Raw genomic sequence first — 20210 nt, forward strand, 5'->3', positions numbered from 1 at the left:
ATTCTGTTTTGTATTTGCTTACAGCTTGCTTCTTTTCTCCTGAGCAAGGTAAGTTACTGGTTGATTCTTTGGCCTTTCCACCTTACAAGACTGCCACGTTCACTGAACTTTTTTTGACAGTCCACAACTGATTTAACTTTGCAACTCTAATAAAACTAATAAAAACTTGTTTTCTATCTTACATGGGTTCTGAACATGATGTTTTCCCTTTTGCTATTACCAATTTTGATTCCTTACTGTTTTATTCACATCAGTTTACAAATGAGTTACTGAAGTTATTAAGATAATGAGTCAAAGTAGTCATGATAATTTTGAATTATTGAAAGTTAGTAAGCATTTTAGCAAGATTATCCCTTTCACCAAACAACAACTTGCAAAAGTTAGAACAAGTTAAGTGACCTGCAAATCAGAAACCTGTCTGAAATCTGATCTTACCACCAGTGTTTCAATGAGTATATAAAACAAACATTCTTTATTGACAGAGTGAACAAACGGAAATATTGGAGACTTACATTGTATAGCTCGAAGACGAGGAATTATTGTGGGGCTACTTGATGGACTGGAACTGTTACTGTTTAAACTCCTCCTCTTATCCAGATTAGGGGATGCCTGCACTGTTATTTTGTGCTGGAAATCTATTAGAGAGAATTTAAAAAAAAAGTGTTAATGTTCTAAGTAAAGACTCTTCAGGAGATTATACCATTGTACTACTTAAACCAATTAAAGAATATAGTGAATTAGACTTGACTGCACAAGAGATGTTCATACTAAAAATGCTGACAAACTCTGACCCTTAATGTAACGATTTAGATCTTGAGTCAAAGTTAATCAGGTAGGATTTCACACCTTCACAGACTATGTGATAGCTTTGCAGTAATAAAAAAAAAAAAAAAAAAAGTAGCTACATCTAACCAGACCCAAACTGATACATATCCAGATGACAAGCCATCATTCAATCTTTTTGGTTGTCACAGAGGGAAAGAAAAGCTAAACAGACATACCCCAGTATTTCATCTCAAATCAATCCATATTCAATGAACATTTCAAAGTTTAGATTCAGATAATTCCGAGATGATCATTAGGCAAAGATGACTGACTGTGCTAATACTGATATTAAATACACTGTATGCTTGAATTATATAGACAGAGGATGGGCACTCTTCACAGCAATGAAACATTTTTTTTCTTTTTAACATGTAATTCATTTACAACAAAAAGGTAGCATTAGCAAAGACGTCACATCCATCAACAACACATCAGACAAACAAAACACCAAAATACAGAATTTGAAATATTTCTACCAAAATAAATATTGGAAAGCAGGAAAAACATTATGAAATCAAGTTTGACCATATGTTCTTCTCTAATTCCCATCAACAATACAATTAGATTGTGTGCTATTGTTATAACAGACCTGTCTTAAGTACAAGGTCATCTGAATGATTCTTGACAACAAAGAACTAAGTGGTGTTCTGGAAAAACTATTCATATTCTCACTTTTTTCAAATTAAATAATGAGCAAAGCCGGGGGGGGGAGAGGAGAGAAGAGCAAACGTTTAGTTTGAGCTTGTGATCCAGCCTAAAGCAAGTTTTGAAACAAGTTTTGAAGAAGTTGACATGCTTTTCTAGGAGGCTGTAGTGTGATTTTTTTGTTATTGTTTTTATTATAATTGTTAAAATAGGTAAAATAAGCATATTCACTAGAGCTGAAACTGCTCTAAATATTCATGCACGTCTCTCTCCACCTTCCAGGTGTATGATTCGGACCCTACTGTGACAACATGGAATTAGTTACTCACTTCGTTAGCAATAAACTGACAGACCTAGAAATGACTGAAAGGAACGCAGCTCACTGACACCAGGATACTAATACCACTCGTGAAGACTTGCCAATCACAGGCATAAACTTGAGTTTCTCTATTGCCATCGTGTGGCAGCATTAATAAGGTGAAAAGAACAGTCCCTGACACTAGAACAGTGTGACCTACCACCTTTGCAAAGGTGGTATTTCAACAGATTTGGACCTCCTTACGCTTCTTGTCTCAACGAACTGCTGTTTTTCCACTAGGTATTTGCAAGTTCAAGGCAAACAGTAATATGTGATCATTTTACAAAGTTCTGTGATGTGATAAAAAGGTATTTTGCTATCAACACAATGACAGGAAAATCTGAACGTCAGATTAGCCTCAAATCTTTTGACTTTCTCTCCTGATTTGCTTTCCCTCTGGATTCAAAGGATTTCTAGCTGAATCGGGTGAAAGATACTTCTAATTGAAATTAAGGACTACTCCACAAAATACAGCATGTGAAAGTGGTATTTTTAAGAAAAAAATTCTTACGTATCCTTTGCACTACTAGGATAGAAGAGCACAGAAATTAATTAAAATAGCCTCCAATACTGAAAAATTTAACCATGGAATTGAAGGCTGCATATTTAACTTAATATATACCGTGAACTAGGAAAAAAAAAACACTGCAAACCTGAAGGCAAACTAATTCTGTGCCCATCTTTAAGTTTTAACCGGCTTCTTTTGAATTTGCCCTTCCTCTTCTTTACATTGGGTTTCTCTTGATTTAACTGGAATATCATGATATTCAGTTCACGCTCCAGTACATCAATCTCACGTTCTGCTAACTGTTGCTCACGGCGCTTAAGTAGTTCTTCTTGAGATTTTTGCTGAAGAGCTGCCCTCGTCAACTCCTCTTCTCGTGATCGAAGCTCCTGAAAATAAGATTTACACAAGTGAAACTAAGTAACAATGTGAAGGCTGTATTAAATGATATGCCAAGTGTAGGAAGGTTGTACTTTCTTATCTGTTTTCATGATGCACTATAGATATTTCACATGCACATATGACCTGACAGTCCTCCATTCTGCATAAGCCAAGATTCTGCATCGGGACACAAACAAGCATTATACAGATTTCCTTTCAAGTATTTAACTTGAGTCACTTTACTTAAGCTAGGTAAGCACTTGCAATGGGAACAACATAACCAACCAAGGATTATCAGCTTACAGCCTAGCAGAAAGAGTGCTCTAACTGCATCACGTCAGAGACTCTCTCATTGCACGTGGGTTGCTTCTATACACTAAACAAAAAAGAATGACCTGACAAAGACACAAGTGAATGCATTTATCTTCATTTTCCTAACCTTTCCTGTTTTTCAGCCATGTATTAGGTAAAACTTTTCTATCTGGAAAAGCAATCAGTATTATAATGAATGAAAATTAGTGTAATAGGATAAACCAAGTCATAGACAGAAGACAGCTGTTTCTTAATTAAAATCCAGCAGGTATCTGTATAACATCAAACGACTAACCACTGAATTACACCACATGGGCTCTCCAACTATTAAACCCATAAAATAGTTGTTCTTTTGCCTTCCCTCTTCCCCCAAGAGTGAGGAAGCTTATTAATTTTTAGTATAAATATATTCTCAAGGGTAAACAACTTTAAGATGGTAGGGTTACAGCTACCTTAATTTCCAACTAACAAAATTTGTTATAAATGTATCTGAAATTTAAGAGACAATGAGTAAAGAAGAAGCTACAATGTGCTTGATACCATATGTTTCTCACTAGAGATATTTTTTCATTTTAATGTATGATTGTGTAAATTCTGTCTGGATTGAAATCAAAATTCAATTGAAAATAAAAAAAATAGAAATTAGATTATGCTAAAAGTTCTAGATTTATAATATTTTTTCCCCCTACTTAAAATTCCTTCATTTGTCATTGTACAGTCTTCTATTTTAAGAGCAGACTGCCTACTTCTGGTCATCAGTATCTACCAACGTCATATGCTAGCAGAGACCCTTATCTCATGCCAAGCTTTTATTCAAATACTGAAAGCATAAGACAAATATTCTGCTCTTTCATCTCCCACTTTGCTTTGAATAAGGTAGTTTCTGAACAGTATCACTTTGGTACTTTCAAGGGGAAAAAAAAAAAAAAAAACACACCAAAACTCTGTTCTTGCCTAAAAGACTACAGATGTCAAAAAGAGGTTAGCACCGAATTAAACTCTGGTTCAGCGAGAAGTATCTGTTCCTCTGAAAGACATTTTTTTCCTTTACAACTAATATATACACATTGCTTATCACTGTTTTCAAATTTAATTTAAATGATTGACACATTTCATACAGCTTGCTAATTTTAAGTGAGCTTGTTTCAACAGAATTTTTTTTAATATACTTTTTTCTCCCGCTCTTAAATCCAATCTGCTTTACATACACAACTCGGCAAAAGGTAATTATGTCTCTTAGGAATTCAAGGGAGCCTGTCTTCATGCCAGCAATTTTTTTTTATTTTTATTAAAAAAAAAAAAAAAAAAAAAAAAAAAGGAATTTGATAACCGTTTAGAAATTACTGCAAATTCTCACTTTCCTCCTTCTCCCATCCAGTCAAAACTGGACAAATTAAAACAAGGGTTGGAAGCAGAAGGCACAGGACTTCAAATTTAGAATAAAGGTACTTCAGATTTTAAATAGAAAAGATGTTTATTGCTATGAAGCATTAGGAGATATTGTTGAGAATTCCTATCTTGTCCTCAAAGCCAGGTTACATAAAGCTCCAGATCACAAGGAAAAGATACTGAAAAGGTAGACAATCTGGAAAATGGAAGTGTTTCTTCATTGAGGGTTTTAGTATTTACTCTTTTCCAAATAAACTAATTAAAGATAGACTTACTGCAATTAGTTATGCAATGTTTCTACACCACTCTACAATTAAAACACCCATTATAAGGAAGCTAGGAAAGAGTTCTATATTTAAGTTGCTCAAGAATGCTCATCAAAAGTAGATTGTGATCTTCTCCTGGAGTGGGTGTCACCATCACTCATTTAGAGCAAGCCCTTGAGGAAATTCCTGCAGCTACAGAAGTTCCTCTTGCACAGGGAATAAGACTCCACACAGGGTTGTTGTTGTTTTGTTTCTTCTTTTTATTATTATAAATACTTCAGAGACGTGAGTTTCTCCCTAGTACCTGTCAGTAAAACTGATAATGTGCCAAATTAAATAAACACAAACTTTTGAAAGCCTTGTCTCAGTCAAAGTTACATGCTTTAATTCTTCAACAAGTTTGCCTAATTAGGGTAGATGCCTTTGGAGATGCATTTACTTTGGCAGATGAGAAGTAAATTTCATTTTATATTTTTCCCTCTTTAATTAAATGTAATTCACTTTTACACCAAAAAATATGACTCTTCTCAGAAAGCTTTGCACTAACTTATCTAATCCTCAGTTTAATTTGGTCAGTGAGGTTTCCTTCAGTAGAAAAATCTCATAATCTACTAATGCCTACAGAAAATAAACAAACAAACAAAAACATCAGTGGGAATGCCTGTTCTTATAACAATTACTCCCACAGTAAGAAGGAGAACATGGTTGTTTGAGCAGTTGCTGGAGGGGAAGAAAAGAGCTAGGCCCTACAACAGATTTTGGCAGTGGCTGGTGACCCCACAGCAAGTAAGAAGGAGCCTTTAGTCTCTGTAGAGGTACTATAACTCATCTGGAAAGGAAGAAAACTGACAGCTAGAGAGGCACATAGCCCAGCTGTAGCAATCCGTATGCCTGTTGCAGACAGAGGGGACCACGCAGATAAACATGTCCAGGTCTGTGAAGTGAAATGCAAGAGGGAAAACCAGAGGGCAGAGGAAAATGCAGACCGGAAAGAAAGAAGATTATTATTGAGGACACTATGAACTTAGTGGTGATCAACATATTCTGATAACCACACATACTTATATTACTGTAAGGGATCCATAAGATCAGGCCTACCATGAGGTGCTAGCCCACAAAAGCCATTTATGATGTTTGGTGAAAAGACACGAGGGAACAGACAGCTGACAGTGACTTGCAAGATGCAAGTTTTGGTTTTGATTGTATCAAAGTTTAAGTGACTAAGTCTTTCATAAAAATTCTTCTGCAAGTCCCTGAATCTCAGTTCTCTTCTTCCTCGCCTATTACTACTTCATGACAAATGATACATGCCAGACAATAATTATACTGCAAGAACACTGCAAACAAAGGACCCCTTTCTGCTAGAAGCGTTTTAACAGTGGCTGGAAAGGACAACTGGCCTATTCCAACTGGTATCTTTATCAAGACGTCTAAAGGAAAATATAAACCTCATGGTGATTAAGAAACATGCTGAGGTAACTAAAGGAGAGGACAAACAGAACTAATTGTGAGGGCTCATTTAGCATGAACATACCATAATATGAAAACATGTAAAGAAGATCAGTAACAGGAATCTAGATAATAAACAGGAGAAACTTGATTCACTGATTCATGAGTATAAAACGGACCTAATCTTATATCTGGCAAGAAGATTTCAAGAACCACAATACTGAAAGATCAATAATTTAAAGTTTGTTCAGGAAAAAGAAGAGAAAAATACTTTTCCCTTTTTGGAAAGGAAGCCACATGATACAGTCATGTAACAGGATGAAAAACTTTTCATTCCAATAACTGAAGATGCTCACTTGCAGCTGCTAAAAGCAAAACATGAAGACTAATAGATTCAGAAGCTACACCCCAGAGTTTTTGAAGAGAGACAGCCAAAGGATTCTGGATTGGTGACCTTAATGTTTAATAAGATTCAGGAGAGGGAAAAATAAAACAGGATAGATAATAGGTAAATAGGATGGTAAGCAACTATACATCTGCCAGGTTGACATCTCACATAAAAGAGTGCACTGGCTGATATATAGCTTCATTAACAATGAAAATAAAAGAACAATATAATTAAGGCCAGTCAGCATTCCTATAAGAAAACGAGATCTAAAAAGATCTAAAACTTTTTTTTTTTCTTTTTAAGTAGGATACAAGTCTAGCTAATTAAGACAATGTTTGTTAATAAAATTATTTTGCACGGCTAAGTAATTTCTTGTATTTGGTATTGCTCTAATTTCTAAATAAAATGGAAAAGGAACAGACCGGCCAATAGGCTGGCTACTATAGCTCAAAAGTATAATCATAACTAGAAAGATTACATTAAATTGAACTATTAACAGAGTGACCTCATGGAAAAAAAAAAAATCTCTCCACAGTTATTAGCATATTAAATTTACGAAACAAAAAAAGAAAACCATGAAAATTTGCAGTGGTTATAAAAATTAGGTAAGGAGTAAATAAACTCTGGTTTGTTTGATAGGTGATACACTCAAATATTCAGAAAAAAATAACATGGTAAAAAGCCTACATGCTACATTTACAGATCTAGAAACTGTTTTCTTTGGGAAGGCAGATGGGGATATGCTGCCTCTTCAATCACTGAAATGAATGACATATTATACTTCCTGTCACATCACATCATGCTTCCTGTCAAACTTAACATTTCACTTCAACTGAAGTAACAACAGCCTCAGCATTCAAGACTGTATTGTTTTTATTACAAAAGAAAGGAGAAAAGCAACCTTACCTGAAATTTGAGAAAACCAGTAATCAAACCTTTTTTTCTTAAGTAAGCTTGCTACAAGACAGTTAAAGTTCTATCTTAAAATACTGTTCAGAAACAAATTAATGGCATTTAAGAAGAGTACATCCACCAATAAAAATAGGAAACAAAATTAAAAACCTGTTTTAATGAGAGTAAATCCTCTCTTCCATGTAGCTTATCCTCTCAAGTGTGTCTCAGCAACTAAATCAGGTTTCTAGTATTATTTTGATAAACCACAACTCAAAAGTTCAACATTGCTGTATCATAAACATACACCCTTCCTTCACTGCCACGCAACAGGAATATAAACTTACTTTTTCCTTGGTCCTCAATTCATTGAATATCTGCTGAATTTCCAGTTTCCAGTCATCTTGCATAGAATGGAAAGACTCCTGAGGCATTTCCGTCATAACTGCCCCCTCAATGGCAGTAAGCTGTTCAAGAATCAAGGCAAACGATGGTCGGATATGAGGGTCCTGCTCCCAGCATTCTAGAATTTATTAGAATCTCATCAGTACTTAATGACTCATAGGCCTTTCTGAAGAACTAAATGAAACTTCGAGGTATTTGTTACTGTACTTTAAGTTACATAATCCATTACCATCAGCTGCAAGGCTTTCCTCTTTTCATGTTCATAAGCTATATCTACATACCTGTATTCAGAGAACTGTTTTTGTTTATAGCCAGATTGTTTTTCATCTCTATCTTTAGGATCTTGAACAGCAAAACTAGCAGTACTGCATACAAGTGATACTTATCAAAAGGTAAAGAAATTCATTACACATGAGGAAATAGCCATTAGCAAGCAACATTTATTTCTCTCCTGAGTATTTCAAAAACATTTTTGACACTCAAAAAAAAAAAAAAGAGATAAAAATGCCATTTGCAGTTCTTCCCCTTGAGATTTTCTCATATTTATCTATTTATGTAGTATATAATGTATTTTATGAAAACTTATGCAATTTGAGTGTAAAAAGAAATCAGTAAAAATAGAGTCATAAACAGACAAAATGTACTCTGTCTCCACTGAAAAGCTAAGTGGTATATCGTAATACTCTATGACTTGCTCAGAAACACATTCAATTGTCTGTAACACCAGACTGCTGTGAAAAGAAGAACAAAATACTTTGGTATGCTGTACATTATCAAATAAGGTGTTTATTTTAACTCCTATGATTATTACAGGCAAGGATACATACCCCCAAACCAAAATTATTTAAATACACAGGAAGAAACAGCATAGATACCTTTCATTAGTTTTGCAAACGGTTCAGGACAGGTGGATGGAATGGGCAAAGTAAGCTTATTGACAGCAACTCCATAAGCCACAGCAAGGCCATCAATACCACGGTAAGGAACTTCTCCTGTAAGCAGTTCCCACAGCAACACTCCGTAACTACAAAAGGTAATTTTTTAAAAACAGTTATTTTCAGAATACTGACACATTATTTACTTAAGAACAAACAAGTACCTGTCCAACCACGTACTGAAATTTATGAGGATTTCCCGTGTCAAAAGTAAACGCCTTAAAGAGTTGACTATTTCAGTCATCTCACACCTTTCCACTAATAGTGATTAGCCAAATTGGATCAACTAAGACTTGCTCACATCCTACTCATTGTCATTTCATAGCTGAAAAAAAAATATTGACATGAAAGACTCCTACTCAAAAATGTAACCTGAAGTCACTTTAATATTAATGCTTGTGTCATGTAAATCTCACCTACGATGAAAGTCTGAACCACAGGAAAACAAGCAACCCTCTCCCTGCCAAAACCAAACAGAATGAGAAGGAAAGCCTTGGCAGAGCATTCAGACCATACAACTTTCCAAACCTTTCACAATTTACCTAGATGTACATTAAAAAAAAAAAAAGAGAGAGAGAAGACAGCTTTATTTAGAAGTTTGCACTTCTATATATTCATATACGTATGTATAGACAAGGGATTATATATAAAGGCCTGTTTAACTTTTCCAACAGATACTACAAAATTGAGAAATGGCTACATAAACTAATTTCTTCATACTAGAAAAAATACCACTGTCTGCAATGAAAGGTGATGGAAAGAGATCTTTTCTTAGCATCAGGTATGGAAATCAAGAATCACAGGAATTCCTATTGCAGCAACATTAACCATAAGAATTTCTGCTATGCTCTCTACTCTAGAAGAAAGGCTGGGTGTTGCTTTTACCTTCTTTGGGTTTGTATACCCCATGCTTGTTGAACAACCCAACCCTCTACAAAACTCTGGGACAGGACACTAGCTGATGTTGTTCTAGAGCTCCCATTCCAATACCACTGAAACTGATGACTTTTACAGTCATTTTTGTGGAAGCAGGAATTACTCCTTGTAGAATGTAAGCCTGAAGTAGACTTCTCAATTTTTTTTTTTCCTTCTTTTCCTGCCAGGGAACCACTATCTGTAGAACAAGGATACAAAGGACAACCTATTACTGCTTTTGAATAGCAAAGTGAGTAGGCAAAGGGAAAAATTAGAATACAAAGTATTGCTCTTGCAATATATATCTTCTCTACAGTTGTGTGAAGAAACCATCTGTAAGTTTTGCAGGACTGGATCCAACTCTCCTACAGGAGGAGAAATGCACAAAGCACCGGTGAGGTAAGGGTTATGCACCCCTTAATACCCAACACCCCTTCTTTGCAGCCAAGTAAACCTTAGTACTAGAAATACAACCCCAACTATTGTAGATGTGACAGGGAGAAGCATACACACTAGTCAAATTTTTCTTTCACTGTCGTCTTAACGAGAAAGCCATTTAGCACTGTGTAAGACCTTACATCACTTGAATTAATAAAAAAAAGCACAGTAATCTAAATACAAACACAAACAGAACTTACGATTTTTTACACGTATGGTAATTACATAGGAAGCAATTTGAACTAAGTACCAATGCTTTGTTTATCTAAGAAGTTTTGCCTATCATAAAATCTTGTAACTGTGAATTCATTCATTATTTTGTAACAGTTAATCAAAAGCTAAGGAATATGGTCTATTCCTAAAAAATTGAAAAGAAACAGAAAAGTCTTGGGCTTCTTAATTACTTCACCCAAATGTTTTTCAGTCTAATCTTTGTACTTCCTTGTATGCTCAAAGGATGATAAAACCAAAAAGTCCTATTTTGCTTTAAAACAGTGGTACTTCTGACAACATTGAATTTCTGCAATACATACAAGTTTTATATATGATGAAGGAATTCTACTTAACTACATCTCACCTGTGTTTTTAGACAAAGCATTAAATACGATCTTACGCCTCTCCCAGCAAGCACAGACTGTTCTTAATTCAAAGAGTTCCCTTGTTCAGACTATTCTATATGTATTTTAGCATGAATTATAAAGTTAAGCAGAACAATAATAAAACTAACTAAAAAGAAATAATATTTCATAAAAACCTGTGTCGCAACATTACCTTCAGTTATATTTACAATTTTGGCCTTTAATGCTGGGTAACTTTCAACAGTGCCAAAGAAGACCTTGTAAAATTTTAACAGACCAACACCATAACAGCCTAAAGTACCTCTTGTAATGAATGAAAAGTCTTAAACTCAAGTACCAAGAGCCAGTATAAGGTGGGGAGGAATCCTACAGATGTCCTATTCCTACTGTGGTGGAGTTTTTGGGAGGTACTATCCTATCATTATGTAGGACAACAACTGCTTATTAACTCTTTCAACTACGGATGTTGCTACTTCACGCATTAAATTTCACCTGCCCGCATATAGTCACCCTATGTATACAGTCAAAGCTTCTAAGAAATATATTTATTTTTTTTTTTAAGAGCAAAAAACATCTCCTTTTACATCTTCAGGGGAAAAAAAAAAAAAAAAGCAGGCATGATATGCTTGCATTATACAGTAAGACCACGTAACCTAATACACTTTCAATAAGATATCCTTTAAACATTTGCATTATTAAAATTTATTCTCCTGCTGTCAAATGTAATTTAAGCCTTACTATATCTCATTACAGCAATACCTTGCTGTTTTGACATATTTTAAAAGCTGATCAAAAAGTAGGTAAAGTTCTCAAAGTTTATTTTACTCTACAACCCATCTTCTAAAGCAGAGGTCCCTAAGCATTACTACACAAATCCCTTGAAAATTATATGAATGCGCAAGGCAAAAGCAGCTACTAGTTCTGCTATTCAGCAAATGCTCCTCATATTGTCAAGAGCTTGTACAATGGAGGCATGAGTTATTGTGAAAATCACTGCTGAAGAACACCATCATCACTTGGAAATCTGTGAATGCATTTGCACTTTCAGGCTACATACACAAAAACAAACCGACATACCAAGTCTGAAAAGCATGATAAATGATGGAGGGGTGGGAGTGAAGGAGTAGAATTCTTTGGGAATTTGGAACTATACATCAAAACCAATACAAATTTATATTTTTGAGTGTTTTATTTACATGTAAGTGTATCATATTACTTACATAAAAGATATGTATTATTTTAATAATAATTGAGAAATTATTATTATAAAATTATTATCAATTTTTTTTTAAAGTTATAATTCTGGTTTGGGAAGCAAAAGGATACACAAGCAGGGCTTGGAAAGCACCCATTCTGCTACCTAGGATGACCCCTCAAAAAATGCTGCCTGGAAGATTATGCATGAAAACACTGACATAATAATTCCCATCATTGGCTAATTCTGAGAGCCCACATGCAAGTGCAATCATGGTGAGCAGGCTCAAATGCTCATGAATTCCTCTCCCCTGCCTTTTTTTAAGAGGCATAGAGACATTTTCTGGAGACTCAGTATGTGCAACTTCTTAGAACTTTCCTAAAATATGTTGTGTTACTGCCGTAGAAAGACACAGACTTAAATTTATAACCTGAATGTGTTTTAAAATAAAAAACACTCCCATAACCAGAGCATTACAAGATTTACAATATTCATTATTTGGTTTTCTTTTGAAGAAAGAGTAAAGGTAAGCAACAGAATAGATCAAGATGCAGTAAGCAGGAAATCTTTAGAAGCCAAGGAGGACTAAACTATACTGTACAACAGAGCCTTTATACTTAAAAACCTCTCCTGTTAGAAGCCCATCATTGAACTAAATACTTACATTTTTACAAGAGAGGCGTGCAGGAGAGAAGGCGAAGAAGAGAAATACTGTAGGTTCCAAAAATGTAAACTAATGTTGCAGCAGAATTTAAAATAATTGCACCAAAGCATACCCCCTCAGATACCTAAAATCACAGCAACAAGACTGGACAGGACCTGTAATTAAGCATGGAATACAGCTGATTAGGGAAACGCCTACACCCAACCTCCACCCCACAAAAGAAAAAAAAAAAAAGAGAGAAAAAAGGAAGAAAGAATGGAAAAAAAAAGAATGAAGCCAATGATGTTTCTCAACTGGTCATCAACTCAGACTGATGTAAACAACATGCTGAAAATCAGTTCAAAACAAATGGTTGTCACAAAACAGTAGTGCAGATACAGAATAATCCTGAGAATGCCAGAAACATTACTTCATATTGTAGAATACCAGGCATCTACACAAAATAGGACTCTATTTAAGAGCTATACAACACTGAGCATGCATAAAAGGCATAAGAAAACAGATTAAAGTCCTCCCCTCCTTCCCTAAATAGCTACCACAGATCCTTCGCAGAGAAACCATTTTAAAAAGAAATGTAGACTTTTCAGGGTGAGGCACTGCAGCTTTTAAAGCCTGTTGTGCAATCACAACTCTTCCCCATTCACAAAACTAAACTGAAACTGAAGTCTAAATCACCTTTCTGTGATACATGTGATACACCACTCAAAAATAGCATCAGTATTGAGAGACATCATTTATTAATGATCCACCATAATGTCTGTAATGCAAAATTCAAAAACGTAACATAGGCAGTTCCTCACTTCCCAAATTAGACAGTAGGTTAAAATAGTTTTGTGAAAACACTCTCTCTTCACTCCAGTTACTGGAAGCAAAATCCTATGAACATAAAAACTCAGATCTGTTTACTTTTATGCATAACCACATTCTAGATTCCTAGAAAGCGGCACTAATTTCAGTTAACTGGCAAAGTTCTAGTTTGTCAGTTAGTTTTGTTTATCGGACATGACAAGGTAATAACTGGCTGGTCACATTTCTTTATGCACAATGAGACTTTTCAGACATCTGACACAGAGCAAACATACAAACATTATCAAACTGATCATGCGGTAGTATATCAAGAGTATTTTATATTAATACTCCAGATAAATTACTTGGGTATCTTAGCCAACAGGTATTTTAAAAAGCTTCTCTTAAATGAGACCTTGCTTTCTTTCCAAAATATGTTTTTCCTGCTTATTTTCCCTCTCCTTCCTCCAAATTTGTAAGTCACAAATACAGGTAGATGAAATGAAGTACAGGCTGAGATATTAATATTTTTCTTAGAACAGCTATGCTTGCCATATAATGAGAAAGTAACTTAGAACAACCAAAGAAAAAGTAAATTAAAAATCCATCCAAAACCATCAACATACTTGTACTGAACAGTCTTCAGACAAACTTCTTACCTCCAAATATCACTTCCTTTAGAGAACAGGGAGGACTTGATAACTTCAGGAGCCATCCACGCATAAGTCCCTGCTGCACTCATTTTGGTTGTTCTGTGCCATTCTCTAGCCAGACCAAAGTCTGTAATCTTCAAAGTTTTATTGCAAATGTCATCATGTTCCATCTTCTCTAGCAACAAAACTGCAAAAGATCGAGTTTGTAGATAAGTTGAATTGGAATCAAACTAAAATATCTAGTCTTGTTATTAATTTCACATACACCTTGCACTTCGCAAATAACTGTTTAATACAAATGTTGTGAAATTACTGAAATTTTACATAAAAATGAAAAAGGTTACTGATAATTCTAGCCTACTCTGAGCAATGAAAGGGAGAAATACGGTGTCATGAGCACTTTCTGCAATTGTGTAAGTACACATTAAGCTAGTATATGAAACCCAGTGGAAAGAGATGTAAAGCAAAGCACTTAAGTTTAAGAAAGCACAGAATGCTACCATCATACAGATGACGACAGGCCATGAAAATGGTATTCATTTTGGAACAAGATTCTGAAGTAGTAAAAACAGGAGTAGTAGTAAAACAAAGGTGGATGTTAAGAATTCTTCTCAACACAATAGGAAACCGTATATCACCATTAAAAATACGTCCCTAATACTATATTCAATCCTGGTTCATCATCTCAAAAAGTGTATCATAAAACTGAGATACACAGAGAAAGATGCAACTGGGGGTGCTCCGAGCAGCGCGCCCTCAGTTACAAGGGACGGTTGATAGACCGGTGCTTGTGAGCAGGGGAAAGAAACAGCTGAGAAAAGAGTCTCTGATAACAGGCAGGGAATGAAGCAAGCTACAGGTAACAATTGTTCACAGCTTCTCAACACGAGACGTGGACAACATCAAACAAAATTAGCCGATAAGAATCAAACACACGCGGCAGTTGTTCACACAATACTGTAGGTGTACTTTGGAATTTTTGGCATAGCGTGTGAATACTATTATTTTACTTCGATTTAAAATGCACCTACACAAATTCACAAAAGACAACTCCATCAAGAGCAATTACATTAAAAAAAAAAAAAACAACAGGAATTCAGGTTCAAGAAATCCCCAAGCCACAAATCACTAGAGATTGGGAAATTATACCAGGGAGGTTAGCTTGCCTTGGGAATACACAACCAGCAGCAAGTCCCTGGACTTGGATCAAATCCATATTGTGTTAGATCCACTGTAACTTCACGCCTGTTCAAGGTGAATTGGCAAATTATCTTTCTTTCTGGTGCTCCCTCATACAGCTTGTGTACTCACCATCTGACCTGTTCTTAACACAAGAGCATTGGCGAAGTTGTCATAAAGCTTCTTAAAAGAGCCTTAAAAGAAAAGAATGGGCTTGCTGTGTTAGAGCTGACAAAGAGAAAGCCAATGGGTGCAAAGGAATTGTTATTAACACACTACAATTTTAATTTCATATTCAGTGCCTCTGTCACCATCTACGGTAGTAACTCGATTTTAATTTTCTGCTAAAACGATCTCCTGGGCCGAAGATCAAAAGTTGTATTGCAAATAAGAAGAATCAGCAATGCACGTGTTTTCCAAGCATATGGAGTGCAAAGCACAGTTCAAGGGAACCCATTAAGAAAAAGCAGATGAAAAATGACCTTGCCCTACAGAGGAAAAACCGATGAGCCTGTATTTGCAATTGCAAGAAATCGTTTTTACTGGTACAGATTAATTGCACTCTTATGAGCATTTCAAAAAATGATGTCAAATCCAGATTAAAAAAGACAGAGCCCACATTCCATTTTCAGTAAGCTTCTTAACGCGGAGTGGAAGAAACGAAGGCCAAAATGGTACAGACAAACACCGAGCTCAAAGCCGGCACCACCAGAACAAGCTAAATTCATGCACGGGTTTTTATAACTTTTATACTTGAATGAAAGACCTATTGTTTGCTCTTCCATTTCAAACATGCTCAGCAGAATTCCTGACATTCCTTGTCAGTCAATGTGACCGAAACCAAAAACAGTCAGTCTTGCAACAGGTAATAACTGGCCGACGGCCAGGTTTCATCCTAGGAAGGGACCACGTTCCTCAACAAGCCGCGCTTCCGTTTCCTGCAGGGTCCGGCGAGCGGCCCCAGGGCGCGCGGCCTGGCAACACAGCGGAGCCGCGCTGCTTCCCACATGGCAGCCTGCGGCCCCTTGTCCTTCTGCGGCCTCACAGCCCTCACCAGCCACCCGTCTGACCGTCCGAAGTCACTCGGGCAGCCCTGTGCTCGCCCTGCTCACGCAGCCCCCGCTTATCACTCCTCCAAACCCCTCAAGTTATTCTGCCAGGCTCCCGTGCACCTCCGATGCGGGGCTGGGTGACAGCCAGCTTAGCGCTCCCTAGCTTAACGTTTTTCAGACTTGATGCCTTCCACAAAGAGTAAAGTTCAGGCTTATACAAGCAAAACCAGAGACCGTGACTATTTCCGAATGATTCAAAACCTAAGAGAAGGAGACTAAGTCAGATGTGATAAGAACGCTTTGCGTCAGTCAAACTAACAAAACTTTATCTCGGATTGTTATTCAAACATCGCATGTACTACGGCAAGAAATAAACGTTTGACTAAATATTTTAAGGCCGCATATTTTCCACCTGGTTATGCTGTTTTCAACTTGATTCTGAGTTTAACACGCCTTCTGTCCTGACTTTGCCCTTCTGCAGAGAGATCAAGGAGACAAAAAATTTATTAACATCACAGTACCTGAGGTTTGAGTGCCATACACCAGGCACTGCTTGAATATAAGTGACAGCATGTGCCCAGAACTATTTACAACTGGGGAACACAGATGTCACTGCATGCTATTTTCAATAATTCCATGAAATATAAATCATTAGGTTGAAGATAAATGCAAAAAAATCCTTAGAGTTAGAGAGAAAAATGAAAAAATATAATTGCTACATGGCTGAGCGGTATTAACATTGGAAGCTATGATATAGTGGATGTCCTAAGAATTAAAGAAGTTTTTGAAAGTGTAGCAAGGATACACAAGGGTTCTAACAGCATCCCTAGTAAATTTCTATTTAACCGTACAGATAAGAACTTATACTCTTGAGCTATCTAATGTTACTGAAGAAAAACTGGAAATCCAGGCATAACTCATTCTAGACCACTAAGGAAGTAGTTCATAGAATTTTAAATAATTCAGGTTGAAATGGACCTCAAACCCCCCACTCAGAGTAGGGCTAACGTTAAAAATGTAAATCTACTATCAATCCTTTTTATGACTCTGTAAAGTGATGGCAGTAAAGATCTATATTCGCTCAACAACAGACGTTAATTTGACTTAAATGACATCTTGGAATAGACTTTCAAGAACACTAGTTCAGGACAATAATTAAGGACACTGAGGCACACAGAACAGAACAAAATCACAGCAGAGTTATATTACAAACAGCTCACATCACGCTAATCCCATTTTTTTCCTGCTAAATAGTTTTTAAGAGAGGGATAAGGTAGCAGACCTGAGCAGATGTAAGTGCGTTTTAGGAAGTTTAATCATAAAGACAGGGTAAGAACTAATCAAAGAATTCTATACAAGTGCCATATAAAGGAAGATCTCAAAAGACAAGTTAGTTACCAGGATGAAAAGAAGTCATCACTGAGTTTATTAGAAGCAAGTTTGCTTCACGTGCCAATTAGCAATCTGAGGAAAAATACAAAGTGCATGTCAAGAATGGACAGCAAAGTCAGAAAATAGTGCCCACTCTGAGGAAGGCCACATTATCACGCTAGGAAAACACGCAAAGGTAGAAGTGATTGATACCACACTCTTCTGCTACAAAGCAGAGGTGAAGGAAGAAGAAAGGTCTGGCTATTCTAGCTAACAGAAGGAGAACCAAAACAGCAGTTGCACAGAGTTGCAGAAGTAGCTCATGCAATTCTAAGAGGTACTAAAAAAAAGGCTTTTTTCAGGAGAAACAGGGAAGTATCATTAGAGTTGTACAAGGCATAAGACCTCACGTGAAATACTGGATGACTAGAACTGAATATATATGTCCAACAAAAGTAACCTAAACAGGGGCAGGTGCAGAAAATAGAACAATTAGGAGCCTGTAACACCTTTAATTTAAATAAGTTAGAAGAGCTTGTCCTCTTCACTACGCTAAACCATGGCTGAGAACAGATATCAGCCATATCTACAAATAAGATGCAGGTCTAAAGCACTAGTGCTCTTATCAATACCATGCTCTCCCTGGTGCCCTGCCCAGCCCATCTTACTTGCATGCTCATGACTAAACTTGGTTTTATAACTGAAGCTACAGGGGTGGGGAGAGATTCATACCAGATTCCAAGATATTGCCTCTGTTCTTCCACCAACCCCTTCTGGCTTGCTCCTCAAAAAAAGTCACAAAATTCAACAATCTTCCTGTCAAACCTAATGGTTGCTAAAATAGAAATGCCATTAAATCTGTCCCGCTTGCTTTCTGCATTATCATAGTTACAGCTGGAGTCTTTCTCTACTGATGGTGTACTGCAAATATTTTATGGTGTAGCACTATGCAGATAAGTTGTTCTGTACTTTTTATAACTGGATCTGCAGAATCAGAAAGCACCGGCTAGCTCAGTGTTTCTCTAATTAAACCTGGACTGGCAGCACCTCCACAGAACTACTATCGTTCCCATACATCTGTCATCCATCAGGAAAGGAACAGAATTCAGGCTTGAGTTGAGTTGAAAATCTTTCTGAGAAAAAAAACAAAACAAAACAAAAACACAAAGTGTGAGGCAGGACATAGATGCTGTGTTCCACAGAACAGAGAACTGAAAGTTGGGTGCAGGGCTCTGCTACATGCTAAAAAAAGAACAAAGAACATGAGAGGAACCAACTGGTTACACAAATGGGGAGACGGGACCCAGTTCTTTTTTTTTTTTTTTTTTTTTTTAAGCACCAAATATTACTGCCATCAGATACTTCCTGGCTACAAGATTAGCTGTAAGTGGTTAAGAAATAATGGGAAAGAGCACATTTAGACAAGTCAGATTCCTGGGGTGCATGCAAACTCAGATCTAGGACAACACCCCCAGTGCTACCTCTAGTACTGAGCTGAAACTCTAAAGAGTAATTGAAATCATTTGTTTAAATCACAAGAATTTTGTTTAAAGCACAACTTGACCAAAAAAGCTCACTTTCTCCCCTTTCTATTTTTTTAAATTCACATAGTTTAAGTAACAGTATTTAAAGCAAGCCTGAGGGAAGTCTGGACAGACCTTGTAGTTGGCAGCATAACTAGGAAACTTCCACCTAGCGCTAAGATCTTCAATGCTATTCTTTTAATGTTATTTCCTACCGTGTTAGTTTTCTTTTTTGTTACTAAACATACACAGATCATTATATTTCACCAACTTTGTTAACTATCTGAAAGTCCCCGTTTAATACAATCTTTGACAAGATTCTTGAAATCCAAAGACTTTATGCAATTAAATCAATTTTAATTTCATAATGCATTCCAACACTTCGGGCAGACCCCTTTGGGTTACACAATTGGTTTAAGGGGCTAAACAAAAAGAAGCCAAGTTAAAGGACTGAACGCACATAGGAAGCTTAGATGCATTTTTAATGCTTAGATTTACAAAAATTAACCTGAAATGCTCAACTTCTTTGGATTACTCCTATCTTTACCGTCTCTGAAGTTTCTACTATACTATACTCTCTTCAACATCTGTTTTGTTGCTATTAAGAATACAATGCTAAGCAGTCTTACTTTCTTGAATTAGTAGTTACTTGCCACCTTTTCCTGCCAATTTATCTACAGTTCTCTGAAGAGTTCATTATGCATTTTGCAAGTTATTTAATAGTATAGCTATTTAACTTAATATGATTACAGGTTGAGTGCCTACATGCCATTATATTTACCACCGATAAAGTCATTCTTCAAGAACACCAAACAGAAAATGAATAGGTTACAGTATACAGCTCTACTTGCAAGTGAAGATTGTGTAGACAATGCTGCTACTGTCATCCCCCCATGCCCCCACTCAGTTCCCTCTCCATCTGTTTGTAAATTAATCCGGTTCCTGTTAATTCACTAAATCAACATGCATCAAAACCAGCACGGCAACCTTGTATCTTTACCTGGGAATTACCAAGCAGGAAAAAAACCTGATTAATCACGTTGCATATTCAGCTTATGAAACACACTACCTTGTCAATATTAAGAGACCTACCTCCATTCCTTCTAG

General features: G+C 36.3%; 1 protein-coding gene across 1 annotated transcript in view; it reads right to left on the minus strand.

The window, feature by feature from the left end:
• MAP3K21 (mitogen-activated protein kinase kinase kinase 21) overlaps positions 1-20210 on the minus strand; it is a gene marked incomplete at both ends in the record, with an annotated part of 40274 nt that overhangs the window by 8010 nt on the left and 12054 nt on the right. The window contains 5 exons of the mRNA XM_084284411.1: positions 513-635; positions 2482-2722; positions 7757-7932; positions 8690-8838; positions 13985-14165. Coding sequence (XP_084140537.1) covers positions 513-635; positions 2482-2722; positions 7757-7932; positions 8690-8838; positions 13985-14165 — 870 coding nt within the window. The remainder of the gene's footprint in view (positions 1-512; positions 636-2481; positions 2723-7756; positions 7933-8689; positions 8839-13984; positions 14166-20210) is intronic.

Source organism: Netta rufina (genome assembly GCF_964035555.1).
Source record: "Netta rufina genome assembly, chromosome: 3".
In the NCBI taxonomy this organism is placed as follows: Eukaryota; Metazoa; Chordata; class Aves; order Anseriformes; family Anatidae; genus Netta; species Netta rufina.